Genomic DNA, 16,434 nt, shown 5'->3' with positions numbered 1-16,434 from the left:
GGCACTGGGAACTTAGTTTGCAGGCACAAACCCTTGTTGGTCGTAAAGGGGTCTGCGCCAAGATGACTACATGCACCATTGGCACTGGCACAGACTGCCACCTCTCCAAACAAGAAGCTACAGTACAGGGCCTATGGGACAGTGACAGTGGTGCATGTCGTAGTCGTGGTGCAGACTCCTTTATGACCAACAAGGGTTTGTGCCTGCAAACTAGGCCTACTTGGAACTCACCAAGGTGCCCTCTTAGGCTCAGAAGGTAAGAAGACCACTGTGGTCTAGCGCCCCCTGTTGCTGAAATGTAAGTGAGCAGGACAACCATGGCAGAATAGATGACTAACGATGAAATGCCAAGTTCACCAGATTATTTCACTCTATTGAGTCATCCAAACAGGTAGTGTATGGGTCTGTTAACTGTCGGCACGGATCGACGACACAAACTCTACAACAATTAATGTTAAACTGTATGTCTCACTTCTCTTCCTGAACAAGGTGCTTTGGTGATTTCAGCAAGTCTACTTTTTGCTGCATGCTAAGCTGTCTATACATATAGCAAGTCCCTGTAGTGAGTGAGCACACATTTTCCATGCAAAAGTCACAAGAAATTTAGATTTTTTACCATCATTCGTAGTCATGTAATGCATTTATTTAACACCATTATTTGGGAAATCTTACCCTTGGTGTTCACTGAGAAATGTAATGCCATTGTTTGATCATCTTTGCATCTAAAACACAGAAACAACCCGACTGACACCAGCTAAGGATGGCAAACATCAGGTTGTTTGAGAAAGTTTCTCATGTGGACTCTTACGTGAAATTTAGACCCACATATCCTGCAGATCTGTATCACAGGATTTTGTCTTTTCTGAGTAAAAAGGTAAGTTGCCATTATTCAATCACTTGTAAAATCTTTGTAATACAATGTATCTTGTTTGCTTTTCGGGATGATTAAGTTTGTTTTTGTTTTTGTTTTTGTTTATGTTTTAAACTCCTATATGATAGAAGGATGCTAGTTGTAATCACTTTGTGAATGACTGGTGTTATCTTTCCATGAAATGTAGTCTTATTGCAAAATATTCCTGTCACCATTTAACAAATTATAGGCAATGTTTTGAATAAAGAGACATTCTCACTTACACATGTACAGGTATTGTGTTAAACATGTTTTATAATTAGTGTGCCTGCTTAGTTTTATTCTTGTTTGCTGAAGTTTGTTGTCGCTTATTTTGACTGCTGTACCATGCACCTATAGTATCAAAGAAAGGAAGGTTTTGGTGATGTTGATTTTTTTTTTTTTTGCATCTATATAAATAGCAAAAGTCATTTGCAAAACATTTGACAAAGGATATTGTGCATTGATATACAGTTATAATTTGCTGACATTTTATATGCATTTCTTTGCTTTTTGGGATAAGTAACTATTCAATCTTGGATGCTTTATCCTCAAGCCATACTATTGGTAGGAATGACAGGGAAAATACTGGAAATAATTTTAGTGGCTCGATGACAATTGTCCAGAGTGAAAGATGCAATTAATTTTTATGTATCTTGATCCCGTGTAGTAAAATTTGGGTTGATGAGCAAGTCACGATATCCATATAAAATGTATGAATAAAGCTTTACCACATAAATTCCCAAAGTGCTCATTGATGTTGGAAAAGTGACTCATGATATATTTCTTCAAGAAACCCCCTCCACATGGTATGGCAGTGGATGTGGGCTGTGGTTCAGGACAGAGTACTCATGGGATAGCACCGTCCTTCCAGCGAGTGATTGGCTTTGACATCAGCAAGGCACAAATTGAGGCTGCAGCCAAGGCAAGCACAGTGTCAAATGTTGAATTTAAGTAAGTAGTTTTCTCTCATCGAAATCCTTGGGGTGAAACCTTGAAGAGTGTGAAGATGGTAAAAGATTAATTAGAAAGCAGATCACCTACTGCTCTAATAGTAGCAGCTTAAGATTTCAGCTTTGGCAAGATTATAGTGGATTACTGTAAAGCAAGAAATGTTTGTGGCATTAATTTTTTTGTGCAAATTGGAGCCGACGGCCTTGTTTGGCAGTATGAAATTTCCACAAATAACCACTGCCCATCCAATGAATTATAGTGTAGACAAGAACCTTCGTGTACATTTTAGTTTCGTGAATCATGGCTCTCACCGGATTTCCAAAATTGAAACACACACAAAAATTGATGGTTTTACACTACCTGTGTAGATTATCAATCAATTTTATAGGTTGTGTGAGCAGTCCTGTGTGTGGGTAAAATCAAATCTGAGTGATAGTCATGATGTCTCATGTGTTATATTGGTTCCAGTGAAACAATTGGTTTCACCATAGACAGGACAAATATTTTCACACTTTAATTGCATGTGGTTATTAAAAAAGTAACAGATTTAACTCCTCACAAGATAGAAGGTTTGTTCATGCAGTTGACATATGGTGTGTGAGTTTTTATGCTTGGTTTTGTTTCCTTTCCATGAGGGTGTCCCCAGCAGACAGCTTGCCAGTGGAGGCAGGCTCTGTGGACCTGGTGACCTGTGCCCAAGCAGTCCACTGGCTGGACTTCAAGTCCTTCTGTGAGGAGTCGAGGCGGATTCTAAGGCCCCGTGGCTGCTTGGCCGTCTACGGTTATGGCGTGCCCTGGCTGGACCACCAGAAGCCGGCCATTAAGAAGCTGCTTGCAAAAGACTTTGATGAGGTCGGTAGCTTTGCCAATTAAAAAAGGAAAGTTGCCATGCTACATGTATTCCATTGTGGGGAGGGAAGAATGATGTGCCATTAACCAGGGGGGGCGTTTCATCAACGAGTTCGTCGGAGGTTTTCACCGACAAATTTGCTATCAGCCAATCAGACGCAAGGATTTCAGTAGCTTTTAACAGTTGTCAGTGTAAATCACTGACAAAAAGTTTCTTGAAACGGTCCCCTGAAGACTAGCAATATAATGCAACTTTAAAGGACAAGTTCACCTTCTTAAACATAAGGATTGAGAGAATGCAACAATATTAGTAGAACACATCAGTGAAAGTTTGAGGAAAATTGGACAATCGATACAAAAGTTATGAATTTTTAACATTTTTGTGTTTGAACCGCTGGATGAGGAGACTACTACAGCTTGTGAGTCATATGCGTACAACAGTATAAAGAAAATGTAAAGAAAATTCAACATATTTTAACTTTTTTCGCATAATAAAAGAGCACTTGACTTGCCTCTTTCTAAAGGCAGGGGGAATAATATTACCCGTAACATATGTCGGTAATGAGTCAGGGGAATGTGTACTTTCTCCAAAAGATGAAATTTTGTGAAATTCTCTTTATATTTTCCTTATATTGTTGTACGCATGTGACAGCTAAGTTATTCATACACTGCAGTAATCTTCTCATCCAGCGGTTACTGCACAAAAACTTCAAAAATCCATAACTTTTGAACGGATTGTCCGATTTTCCTCAAACTTTCCATGATGTGTTCTACTAATATTACTACATTCTCTCAATCCTTATGTTTATGAAGGTGAACTTGTCCTTTAAACTGTCATGCAGTACCATTGGGTTTATTTCATTCATTTGTGTGTCCTTGCACTAAAAGAGTTCTACCTTGATATTTTCACATTGTAGGTGTTCTGAAACTATTAGTACTGTAATACTGCCTGTACTTACACGTTGCACCGTTTTATCCTTGCTATTGAGGACGGACTGATTTTGCTAAAACATGCGTTTCTCATAGACACCTGTCCAAGGATTCTCAGGACTCGTCTTCAATGGGTTAAATGTGATAACCACTTGAGTACTTCAGAAGTATTAAGATGCATAATTAAACAGTTGAGAAAACACCAATATCAGTGAAGGGGGGAAAGGATAGGCACGGCCACATGGGCAAACTTTATAAACTGATATCAGATGTCAGCCATGTTAGCGCATTCAGAGGAAAGTAATGATGAGCTGTGCAGTCTAAACAGAAGTAGTCACACAAACTCTTTACTCTGATTGATATATACCTCTGTGTAGCTCTACTTTGATGCTCTTGGGTCATACTGGAACGAAAGGAGAAGACATATAGAGAATAAATATGCTGATTTCTCGCTGCCATTTGAAGAATCTGAAAGGTGAGTAAAGTTGTATCGATATCTTTGACCTCAGGGCTTGTATGTAACTTGTAAGACCAATTTACAACTGTTATACACGTACATGTATTCTCATGTATTTTGCATGCAGTTTGCAATAATAGATTGTGATTGGTTTGAGGGTTTGTTTGGTTGGGGTTTTTTTGACAGTGGACATGAATGTTCACTTGAAATTCCTTGATTCATAACAGATGATGCAGATGGCGGTTGGTACTTTGTCCATGATAGATATGGTATTGATATATCATGCATATGTGAAGATGCATTTAGAGTGCATGAAAGAAATGTTCTTTCTGAAGACAAATGAACGTTGACTTCTAAAACGGACTACTATATCTATTTCTCTCTTCCGCACCACCTTGTGAAAAGACCAATTCACACTTTTACACTCTGTGTGGCTATTAGGTTAATTAAATCTTGTGTAGATGACCACTCTTTCATATTGGTAATACAAGTGTACTGATGTATCCAACTTTGTGTATACCTTAATGACACAAGGCACCAGATGACAGAAAGGCTGACCCGAGATTAAAGGAAACAAAACTATGGCATGCAAACTACAGGGCTGCCACGTAGTGTTCTTTCTTTTCTTTTCTTTTCTTTTTTTTTCAAATAAAGTAAGTTTGTTGTAATCAAAAGTAAAAAGATACATTTCTTTTTCTTTCCCTAAATATTGATTTGGCACCCTTGAAATGTGTGCAATGTTGCCAATATAGTATCTTTTGCCTTCAAAATTTCAGGGTTTTTTATATACATCAGCATATTTTCTATTATGTAGATCTGAGGTTGCAGCCCTTATACTGTATACGCCAAATATTTCGCGAGGTTTTTATTTTTGCGAATTTCGCGAGTCTTGTGCCATTCGCAAAATGAAAGACATGCGAAAATATTGACTCTGATCCCAACGTGGATGTGACGTACGCGTGTACATTTCTCCGTTCAGTACACGACTCCACGATCGCGAATTTAACCACTCGCGGAATCATCGTAAATTCCTGATTCACGAAAATTTAGACTCGCGAAATGTATGGCGTATACAGTACTACACACAAAGTGATTAAGTGTATTTGGCAAGAAAATGTGAATTGATACGACAAGGTTCTTCCACATTCTCTGTGAAATGGAGTTCACTAGAAAAAGAGACCACTTGTGCCATCTTCTTGAATTATTTCTTTTCTCTCTTTTTTTTTTTTTTTTTTGCCAGTCACTGTTTGTTTGTTTGTTTTCTACTCATTCATATGGCAGTAGGTGTCATCAACCTTTCTAATGTTTTGAACCTGGAAAAAAAAAAATGGGTGCAGTGCATGTACTTCGAGTGTGTATTAGTTTAGAAACTTCTGAGAGAACTAACACAGTTTGTCAGACACAATGCGTGTTGACTGACCTGACCTATTTCTGTGATTAAAGGGATGATTCACTGGAGATCCGAGTGGAGTGGAGTCTGGCCCATTTCATTGGCTATCTCAGGAGTTGGTCTGCCTACCAGCTCTGTTTGGAGAAGGACCCAACGAAGGAAACCTTGCTACCAGAGTACCAGAAAAAGTGAGAAGGCACAACAGGCCACTATTACATAGATCACTAGAAGATCTTTTTTTTTTTTTTTTCAATCAACTTGATAATGTATTGTAGTGATAATTTTCACAATCCTTTCTGTGCAAGGACATTTGGACAGTATGTACAAAGATGTGAGGTTTTCTGTGCCAATCAAGGTTAACCAGCAGTTTGTTCACCTAATGGAGTTTCATGGCTTACAACTGTTTAGATATTACTGTTTGAAAATGTTGGGTGAATATAATGCATGGATATGTATATTGTGAACATATTGCATGCAGCCATGTTTTAAATCTCTTATAAAGGTATTGTTTACCATTGGGAGCAGTGATTTAAGGTTCTCACATTTGATGCATATATATGTGTAGGTCAGTTGTATCACAAAACATCCTGCCATATGAACATTTTGCAATAAAGCCTAAAATATAAGGAGATATCACTATATTTCTCAATAAACGGAAACTGTAGACGATTTATTCGAGAACAATTTTTTTTTTAATGATATAGCTCACAATTTGTATATCTACCAATATTTAAAATTGATTTTCCTGATTAACATTGGTTGTTTCTATCACTAATACACATTTTAGAACTATTTTGAAGCATTAAAGCTGGGTATTTGTTTCATCTGCAAATGGTAAATAATGCTAGAATGCTCCTGAATAGATATATCCACACAGATCACTGTTTGGATTGGTAGGGTAAGCAAGGTAACAGTTAGACCCCGTTTACAGTGCGAGGCTCGGCCGCGGCTCGGCCGCGGCTCGGCCGCGGCCAAGCCGCGGCCGTGCCCAGCCCCGCTTCAGTGTAAACGCGCAAAAGGCCAAATGCGAGGCCAAAATTGGCCTCGCATTTGGCCTCGCTCTGGAGGTGGTCTCGGCCGCGGCTCGGTGGCCGAGCCCGGCCTTTTCTTGGAGTAAACGCAAACTGGGCCAAATGCGCGGCCAATTGCGCGGCCAATTTTAGTCTGGCTTCCAAACCCTCTGCCTGTATCTTTCGCTATTCAGGATATTAACCCCCTCAACGTCGAAAACTAGTATAGTTTAAGGTGGTTTTGTCCTGCAAAGGATTCTTTCCTTCGGCAAAGGCCTTTGCCCGAACGGCGACTTCGTCGCCGCGGAATTCATTTGGCAAAGGGTCTGAAAACGAGACAATACCAAATTGCATTTGTTTACAAGCAGAGCGCCACTACGACAAAATATTGAAAGGTTTGAATCAAAAGCGCGGCCGAGCCCAGCAGTGTAAACGGACAAAATTGCGAGGCTCGGCCGCACAATTGAGGCGCGGCCGAGCCCGGCCCCGCACTGTAAACGGGGTCTAATATGAGGCATTCAAATTATCAAAACACAAACAAGGATTGTACACAAAAAAAAAAAAAAAATCCTGTCTTGATACCCCATTCACTTCTGCATGTGAATCCTGTTTTGCTATTGTTGTTGGCGGGATATGTTTGCTTGTTTGTTTGCTTTTTAACTCTGTTTATCTGTCGATCTCTTTTCTGCAAAGACTGTCAGTACCTTTATATCTTCTACGTCCTCAGGGTTCTTGCAGCCCTTGGAGACCCAGAAGCATCACCAAATGATACCATGCTACAAATTGTATCTCCCATCTTTCTGCTGCTTGGAAGAAAGCCTGACGACACAGCATGATGAGACGGAAAAGATGTTAGGGTCTGGAATTTGAACACATGACTTCATTGCATCGGAGATGCCACAGATCCAATATATCTATTCAAATGAAAAGCTGTTGGATCCATCAGTCAGTGCTTCCTCTGATGGAGTTTTGTCATGATTTATTTTTAGATTTCAGTTTGTGTATATTTAAGTTCATTTTTCTTTTTTTTTAATCAGATGTTTTTATTTGCTATCTTTCTCTTTTGCAAGATGTTCATGTAGTTACATAAATCCATATCTAACAGGGATGGTACAATATTGGTTTTGGTGAGGATTCAGCTTTTCACTCTTTGCAAGAAACTTAGAAACCACGTTATGAAATATGAAAGAGCATACAATTCTAAGAGAAATTCAAAGTTTATTTGATGAAAATTACACTAGTTTTGAAATGGCTGAGACATCCAATAACAAAGTAAAACGAAGAGATCCTAATAAAAGGTGGGTCCCACCTTTTATTAGGATCACTTTGTTTTGGATATCTCAGCCATTTCAAAACCAATTTTCATCAAATAAACTTTGAATTCCTCATAAAATTAAATGCTCTTTCATATTTTCATAACAGGTTTTTCATTATCTCAAAGAATAATAATAAAAAAATGTTGGAAACCTGAAGCCCTATCTCAACCGAAACGAGGCCGTCCCTTTAAATTGTCTTTATGACTCAAATAATGATGACTTGAGGACAAGTCATAGATGAATATTCCAAGAATATTGTCAAGTGCAATTTTTCCTGTTTGATTTCGTCCCAGGAAGAGAAAACTCATTCATTGATCATACTTTGCAGTATATCAATCATGGTGCATAGTTCATGTAGTACAGGTCCTGAGCCATCATGAGCATGACATGCAGATGAGAGACTTAAAAGTATATGTGTAAGCATAAAAATAATTTCAAAGATTTGTATTCACATGATGCTCCAGCTGAAGATGAAAGTGCCAAATTAAGACCACAGTAACAATACTAAGCTGGTAGTACAGTATACCACTCATCTCTGTCCGGCCTGCTTCCAACTTGTGGAAAAACATAATTTCTCCCTTCACGTGATAACTAACTTTGTATTTGTATTGATAATGATAATAATTATGAAATATCATATAACCGTGTGATAACAATCACAGGTATAACAGTGATAATGATAAGTTGTAAAATGTTTTCATTGTTAGCAGCTTTACCGGGCTTGTAGTCCATTTAAATGGATTGTTTCTAATCAATTAATTACAATTAATTAATTCTGATGTTGTATTTGTATTTGTATTGAAAATGATGATAATTATAGATATCATAACCTTGTGATAATAATCACAGATATAACAGTGATAATGATAATTTGTTATAAAATGTTTTCATTATTAGCAGCCTTACCGGGCTTGTAGTCCATGAAAATGTATTAATTCGAACCAATCTGAAATAAAGCAACTGCAGTTATGCACCCTGTAACTTAACCATAACACCTGCCTTCACCGTTTTTTTACTGCATGTATTATGCAGTACGCTACTTTTAAGTTATGAGTACAGAACATCCTGTCCAAGTTCAGGGTGTCTACACATAAATAGCGACTCGTGAGCAAATGTATGACTTTAAAAAGGCATGTGACCATACTGTATTCATATATTTAGCGAGTCTAAATTTTCATGAATTGGAACTTCCTGACTATGTTGCAAGTGGTTACATTCATGATCGTGGACTAGTACAACTGTACTGCGATGGATGGGGAATTATAATAATAATAATAATTGCATTTATATGGCGCTTCATACTGACGTTTCTAAGCGCACTTTGCTACTCATACAAATAGATTAGAAAACACAATAACATTAACAAAATCAGCATTAACAGTAACAAAAGAAGAAGAAAGAAAAGAAAAGAAAAGAAAAATACATGTGATACAATGGTACAATAATTGATAACTGTGTGCGCCTCCAGGAGAAAAAAAAAATTACAACTGATTAAACAGGTGAGTTTTAAGAAGAATTTTAAATGATCCGACAGATGAGGCATTCTGAATATACAGAGGGAGTTTATTCGATCCAAAGAGTGGGAGCAATGGAAGAGAAGGCTCGGTCACCATAACGGGTTTTTGTACGTGGGCCATGAAGTAATTGGAGAGAGGAAGATGAACGGAGGGGTCTGGCAGAAGAGGAGGAGCGGAGAGAGACTAGGTTTTGAAGATATATGGGTGCAAGATTACGTGTGATTTTGTACGTCAGAAGTAGGATTTTGAAAGTAATACGGGAATGGACTGGAAGCCAATGTAGTGAGCGGAGAACAGGAGATATATGGTCATGTCTCCTACTAAGGGAGACTAATCTAGCGGCTGAATTTTGGATACGTTGGAGAGGGGATATGTGAGAAAGAGGGAGGCCGGCAAGGAGGGAGTTGCAGTAGTCCAGATAGGAGGAGACGAAGGCATGGACGAGCCGCTCAGCTGATGATTGATCAAGCAGACGCCTGATCTTCCCTATTTTCAAAATACCCCATGATGCAGACTTACAAATGTTTGTGATATGGTGTTTAAGAGTTAAGTGTTTGTCCAAAGTAAAGCCAAGGTCTCTAACACAGTCAGAGACCTTAATAATCCCATCCCGAGTAGTTAGATCTGGTAGAGGAACTGTGCTCCTAAACTGTGATGAGAAATGGATGAGTTCAGACTTGTCTTCGTTCAGACGGAGTCTGTTGGCAGTGGACCAGGCTTTGATGTCGTTGAGACATTCTCTCAGTGAATTAACAGCAGCAATCCTATCGCCAGGTGACATAGTTATGTAAATTTGAGTGTCGTCAGCATACATAGCGTAGTTGACTCCATGATGACAATTGATGATTCTGGTGAGTGGACCTGTATAGAGGAGAAAAAGAAGGGGGCCGGCAACGGATCCTTGCGGAACTCCGCAGCTGATAGGACTAGGACGTGAACAGGTCCCATTGATTATCACCCTCTGTGTGCGATCTTGAAGATATGACTTGATCCATTGGATGGCAGTGCCTGTGATGGAGTAGTCATTACTAAGTCGTTGTAGTAGCAACGTGTGGTCGAGCGTGTCAAACGCAGCCGAATAGTCAAGAAGAAGAATAGCAGCCTCATTGCCCTTGTCGACAGCAAGAAGGAGATCGTTGAGCACTTTCAACAAGGCAGTTTCTGTTGAGTGGAGGTTGCGGTATGCTGACTGGTTTGTAGGAAGCAGATGATTACTGTCAACATAAGACATTAACTGTGTAGACACAATCCTTTCAAGAAGCTTACTCACAAATGGCAGATTGGCAATTGGTCGGTAATTGCTCAGGACATCGGGATCTAGGTTCGGTTTCTTCAACAGAGGGGAAACAAGAGATGTCTTGAAAGGTATTGGAACTATTCCCGATGACAATGATGTGTTAATGATGTTTTTAAGAACCGGAAGCAGCTCATCAAGGCACTCTTTGAGCAGCCAAGTTGGAAGAGGGTCCAGAGTGCAAGATTTTGGTGGAGATAGCATGATGAGACGTCGAAGCTGTTCATCAGTGACCGGATTAAACTCGCTCAGGTTGCAGTTCAAAGAGTTCTCAGGAGCCTGGACGGATAACTCCAAATGGTTCACGTCAGATACAAAGGAAGACACAATATCATCGATTTTCTTCATGAAGAACATACTGAACCTGTGCGCCAGTTCTGAATCAGATGAGTGTTCAGGATAAATAGAAGAGTCAGAAGGGGTGGACAGTTTCTTCACGAAGTTGAATAGTCGTTTAGAGTCGGCATTCGCGATCTCTTTTCTCAGGTACTGGGACTTTGCATCGGTAATCAGACTGTAGTACAGCTCACATTCTTGACGATACAGGTCCATGTCAGACTGCGTGCCGGACTTCAACATGCGACGTTCAGCACGACGCCGACGCCTCCTGGCCTCCCTAATCTCATCAGAGAACCAAGGGGCATTGGGTCTAATTGTCACAGTCACGGTTTTAACAGGGGCATGCTTGTCCAACAGATTACTCAGCATGTCATTATACATTGAAATTGCTTCTGTAGGACAAGATGTACACTGGGAAGTCAACAAAGCCTGTTTAATATCATGGCGGAAAGAGTTGGTGTCAATATTGCGAAGCTTCCTAAAGCTAACTTTCCTTCTAGGGTTTGGTGGGCTTTTAAGATTAATGGCGGAAAGAATGGCGGAGTGATCAGATGGCAAAGATGGCAATACAGTGATATGGGAAATAATATCTTCAGAATTGTGAATGTGCACTTTGCATTCATGTCGGGATCTAACTTAATATTTTCATGTGTTGTTAAAATGCAAATGGCTCCCAACTCTCATATTTTGCAACCTTCTCCCCCCCCCCCAAACACACACACACACACCACACACACACACACCAAAAACTGAAATATATGGCAGATACAGTACATACATGAGAAATTGATTATCAACTCCAGTAGAGTGTGTGTAGTGAACTCTCTATATGTGTTCCAAGAGGATAATATGTAGTCAGAGTTGAGATATAAAGTGAAATCTTAAAAAGGCAACGTATTGGCAAACCGAGTTTAAAACTAACAGGTCATGATCATTAAAGAAACATACTTTTTCAGGTTTTGTATGTCTTGTGGACATCCATATGCAAGGAATATGTTAATTACAGTGCACTCTTGTTATAATGAACAGGGTTGTGACATTCATTTTTGTTACAATGAAGTAAAAATTCATTCCCAAACTTTGTATCTTTACATGTTTATATACATGTACATGTACATGTACTTTATTTGTTCGGTTGAAATGAAATTTTGTTTAACAGAAGAAAGCTGCCAGTCCCAAGAACTTCGTTATAACAGGATTTGCCTGTGCAAGAAAAGATTTTGGGCCATGCATGATTTCAGGCACTCACTCACTGTTACATATCTTAGGACACATGTTTGTGTATTTCCTAGGATTATTCAGAGTTTAATGGATGCTACTCTCACTATTGCTCCAACAAAACTTTATTATTGCAATCATAACTTACTTTCATATATTCCTAATATCATAGGCATGGTTGGCAACCATGTACAAGTTTGTAAATTTGTACAGATAGAGAAACTTATACTGAGAGACTGCGTCAACATTACAATGGGGAAAGACAATGTAAAGAAATCTGACATATGTATAACAGAATACCTGATATAACAAACTAATTTCTCCACTCCCGATGAATTAATTTCCTTTGGTTTGTATTGTTTATTGACTACTGATATAACAAAATATCTGATACAAAGAACAAATTGTCTTGGTCCCAAGGATCTCGTTATATTGGGTTTCCACTGTAATTATTTCTTAAATCTTTGAAGGTCTTCTGTCTGATTTTCTAAGTCCTGGCTGTGGGCATGACATGGCTTGCAGTCAATTGTGAAATTATATTATACATGATTTGATTTACATTGGAGGATGTACAGTGTATTCATACAAACTCTTTCTCTGACCTATGAGATGGTCATTCAGCCATGGAAGTAAAAATTCTTAGTTAACACATATAAACAAGTGTAAATTTGTGTAAAATGTTATTCACTTTAATGTCTTCCTGTGTCAGTATTATTGTTCCCAGTAAATGGATTTATTCATGTTTATGAATTAGAGCCATAATGTGCAAGTGTAAATGTATGGAGGCTTTTGAGTGCCACATAGAAGACGAAATAATTCCTCACCTTCTTGATCGTTTTGTATATACAGTGAAACCCCGTAACAACGAGGTCCGTGGGACCGGCGATATTACCTCGTTATAACCGGTACCTCGTTATATCCGTACGCATCAAAAACAAAGAAAAACATAAGCACGACACCCCATCAATGAAACTGAAGAACATCGTTTGCGTTATTATTACACAATTATGGATCATTATTATTGAGAGAATAAAGGGAAATTATTTGTGAAATAGACGTAAAAGTAAGCAGCTGAAATGAGTTAAATCTTTATTGTAATAATTCTTCTTTGTGAAGTTTTTTCTAAACACCAGCGCAAATAGAGGAGGCCTTCTTTACCGTAGCTTGCGAGGTATTTTTATGCTGTTGGTACCCAGCGTGAATGCGATGATTTCATGAATCATTTCGGCTGTAACAAAGTTGTACAATGTATAATCGTTGCTCCCGAAGGGATTAAAAATGCGTTCTTTATTTTCTTGCGAAAATCTCTTCGCGTTTTGTACATCCGTTCTTGAAGAATATGCGACAGGATTGAATGTGGAAAGCTGAGATCCTTTTTACGCAAAAATGTACCTGGTAGACCATTCTGAAAGAAAGAAAAATCTTCATTGTGAAATGCAGTGTTAAAATTGTAATAATGAACAAACCCAGATCTATTCAAACTAATAGATGTGTTGGTTTCTTTTTCTGATTTAGGTTAACATGTGTCATTCAACTTTTTTACGCTACTGTCACATGGCGACATCGTGATGATTTCAGAGTAACATACATGCGTTGTTTACTGTTAACTTCGAGGTATTTACGCTCTTGGTGCCCAGCGGGAATTCGATAATTTCATGAATCATTTCGGCTGTAATTTTATACAATGTATGATCGTTGCGCCCGAAGGGATTAAAATGTGTTCTTTATTTTCTTCCGAAAATCTCTTTGCGTTTTGTACATCGATTCCGTTCTTGAACTGTTCAATGCGTTTGTTTCTATTTCCGAACACCGATTATAGGTAGGCGTTATTCAACTATCTTTTACGCTACGGTCATCCGGCGAGATCGGAATGATTTCACTAATTATTATTTCGGCTTCAATCATACACACTCATATTTAAATTATCATTTGTTAAACGATAATGAACAAATCTGGATCTATTCAAACTAATAAATGCGTTTGTTTCTTTTTCTAACCACCGATTAAGTAGGCTAACATGCGTTATAAACTATTTTTACGCTACCGTCACCCAGCGGGATCGCGATGATTTCACTAATTATTTCGGCTTTAATCATACACACTCATAATGAGTCAACTCATCATTTGTTAAATGATAATGAACAAATCCAAATCTATTCAAACTAAATAAATACGCATGGTTCTTTTTCTGAACACCGATTAAGTAGGTAACATGCGTTATTCAACAATATTTTACTCTACTGTCAACCGGCGGGATCGCGATGATTTCATTAATCTTTCGGCTTTAATCATCCACACTCATATTTTCTATTATAACCAGCAAAAGAACTGAAAGTCGGAACTAAAATTGGAAAGGATATAATGATGAGTTGCACACGCATTCCAATTGTCTATTTTTGGCCACAAGTGTCGCTACATGAAAAGTTTTTGAATGCGTTATCCTTTTTTTTTTCCTCGTTGCGCTGTAGTCTGACCTAATATCACGCACGCGTATCTTGCGAAAAAGAAAATCAAATGATTATGTTTAAAGGGATCGTATAGTTTGGTTGAGACCTAATTTCAGGTTTCTAACATTTTTGGGTGAGATGATGAGAAACATCTTATGAAACATGAAAGAGCATGTAATTCTATGAAGAATTCAACGTTTATTTGATGAAAATTGGTTTTGAAATGGCTGAGATATCCAAAAAAGAGCGATTCTAATAAAGTGTGGGACCCACACTTCATTACGATCGCTTTGTTTTACTTTGTTTTTGGATGTTTCAGCCATTCCAAGCCTGATTTTCATCAAATAAACTTTGAATTCCTCTTAAAATGGTATGCTCTGTACTGTATCATAAGTGTTTTCTTGGTATCTCGCAAAAAGTTAAAAGCCAAATTTTCGTCTCCACCAATACTGTACTATCCCTTTAATAATTCATTAGGAACATCGGAAGGCATCCCTGTGTCTTATTGCGTGGCTTAGAAGAAAAAATGGAAGGAACGGTTCTCTGCAAAACGGGAAAAAGACGTGGATAGCGTGATTTCAGTTTTCAATGTTTCGTTTGTCGCCTGTTTGAAAGCGACAATTTAGCAAGAAATGGAACCTCGTTATATCCGATCAAATTGCTTATGTTTTTCTTTATCATGATGCACCGAAATTGTCCTCGTTATAACCGGAATCTCGTTATAACCGAACTCGTTATAACCGATTCGTTCTGCCATAGGTTTACACGCAAAGGAAAACGGGACCGACGCGATCACCTCGTTATAAGCGGTTCCTCGTTATAACCGAACTCGTTATAACGGGGTTTCACTGTATATGTATATATACATTGTATATGTGTATATATACATGTATATTATATTAGGGCTCGACATTAGCGATGGCCTGGGGCCACTAACAAAAAATCAATATCGGGCCACCAAATTTCTAGACAAAAAGGCTATCTTTTCGGGTCACCACTGAAGTCGAGCCCTCTGTCTATATATAATACTGTGTGTATGCAGGGCCAATAAAAAAGGTCCTCGGCTCATCTCTCCCCTTTCATTTCCGGGTGTTTTTCAGCTGATAAGCAAAAAAAAAAGAAGGAAAAAAAAAGGTCCTCAGCTCATCTCTCCCCTTCCATTTCCAGCTTTTTTTCCCGCTGACAAAAAAAAAAGGGGGGGGGGGGGGTCTTCAGTGGAAAAACATGACCGTACCGCGCTCACACTTCAAGATTTCCATCGAAAATTATTTCTATTTAGTGCCACTTACGTACTTCCGGGTTAAAAAAAGTGTGGGGCCCAGAGTGATGACACCTTATGTATTCCTTTGTATGATGCACAAAAAGTGTGGGGGCCCAAGCCCCCACGGTTCCGCCGGCCATGGTATGTATATGTACTGTACATGATGTAATAATAAGCTCGCCGAGACTCCCTCATCAGCCCAAGTGTAGAGTTCGTTGTAAGTGAATGTATAATTACATGTATGATTTTCCTGTTCCTTTGGTCATTCTTTGAAGACGGTATTAGAATCCTGTTTTTCACATCCCTATTGGTCCTCGATCCCCGTATCAGAAAATTTTCACTCTTTTGTCTGAAACTCACAAAACAATTTGATTCGTTCTTTTCCTTACGGTTCCTCCAAAACCATACGTAACAAGATCGAACAAGAACTTGAAAAGAAGTGTAACCAGATCGTATGGTACACTGTATACCGTATGTGCCAAATTAATCTGCCTCATTGTGTACTGCAGTGTACACATCAATGTTCCGTCTGTATAGGCCTATGTAAAGAGGCTGCACTGTAC

At 38.7% G+C, this 16,434-nt stretch overlaps 1 protein-coding gene across 1 annotated transcript; it reads left to right on the top strand.

Annotated features, from left to right (window-relative positions):
• Positions 1-813: 813 nt before the first annotated feature.
• LOC139726278 (putative methyltransferase DDB_G0268948) lies at positions 814-7,726 on the top strand. The gene is made up of 6 exons (XM_071637350.1): positions 814-874; positions 1,683-1,843; positions 2,479-2,695; positions 4,000-4,097; positions 5,523-5,657; positions 7,207-7,726. Exons 2-6 carry the CDS (start codon positions 1,701-1,703, stop codon positions 7,313-7,315), a joined length of 702 nt encoding a protein of 233 aa, XP_071493451.1. The 5' UTR covers positions 814-874; positions 1,683-1,700; the 3' UTR covers positions 7,316-7,726.
• Positions 7,727-16,434: the final 8,708 nt, after the last annotated feature.

The sequence above is a fragment of the Diadema antillarum genome, unplaced genomic scaffold (assembly GCF_040938485.1).
Source record: "Diadema antillarum isolate AM-2024a unplaced genomic scaffold, OU_Dant_1.0 scf00000017, whole genome shotgun sequence".
NCBI classification, from domain to species: Eukaryota; Metazoa; Echinodermata; class Echinoidea; order Diadematoida; family Diadematidae; genus Diadema; species Diadema antillarum.
The sequence above is the reverse complement of the archived record's forward strand: the minus strand, read 5'-3'. Positions and strand labels throughout refer to the sequence as shown.

What these genes read in the sequence shown, in the direction of transcription:
- LOC139726278 (XM_071637350.1), top strand. Translation starts at nt 1,701, where the DNA reads ATGGCAGTGGATGTGGGCTGTGGTTCAGGACAGAGTACTCATGGGATA. An exon ending in GTGTCAAATGTTGAATTTAA is followed by an intron (nt 1,844 to 2,478) that starts GTAAGTAGTTTT and finishes CCTTTCCATGAG; the next exon opens with GGTGTCCCCAGCAGACAGCT. An exon ending in TTGCAAAAGACTTTGATGAG is followed by an intron (nt 2,696 to 3,999) that starts GTCGGTAGCTTT and finishes ACCTCTGTGTAG; the next exon opens with CTCTACTTTGATGCTCTTGG.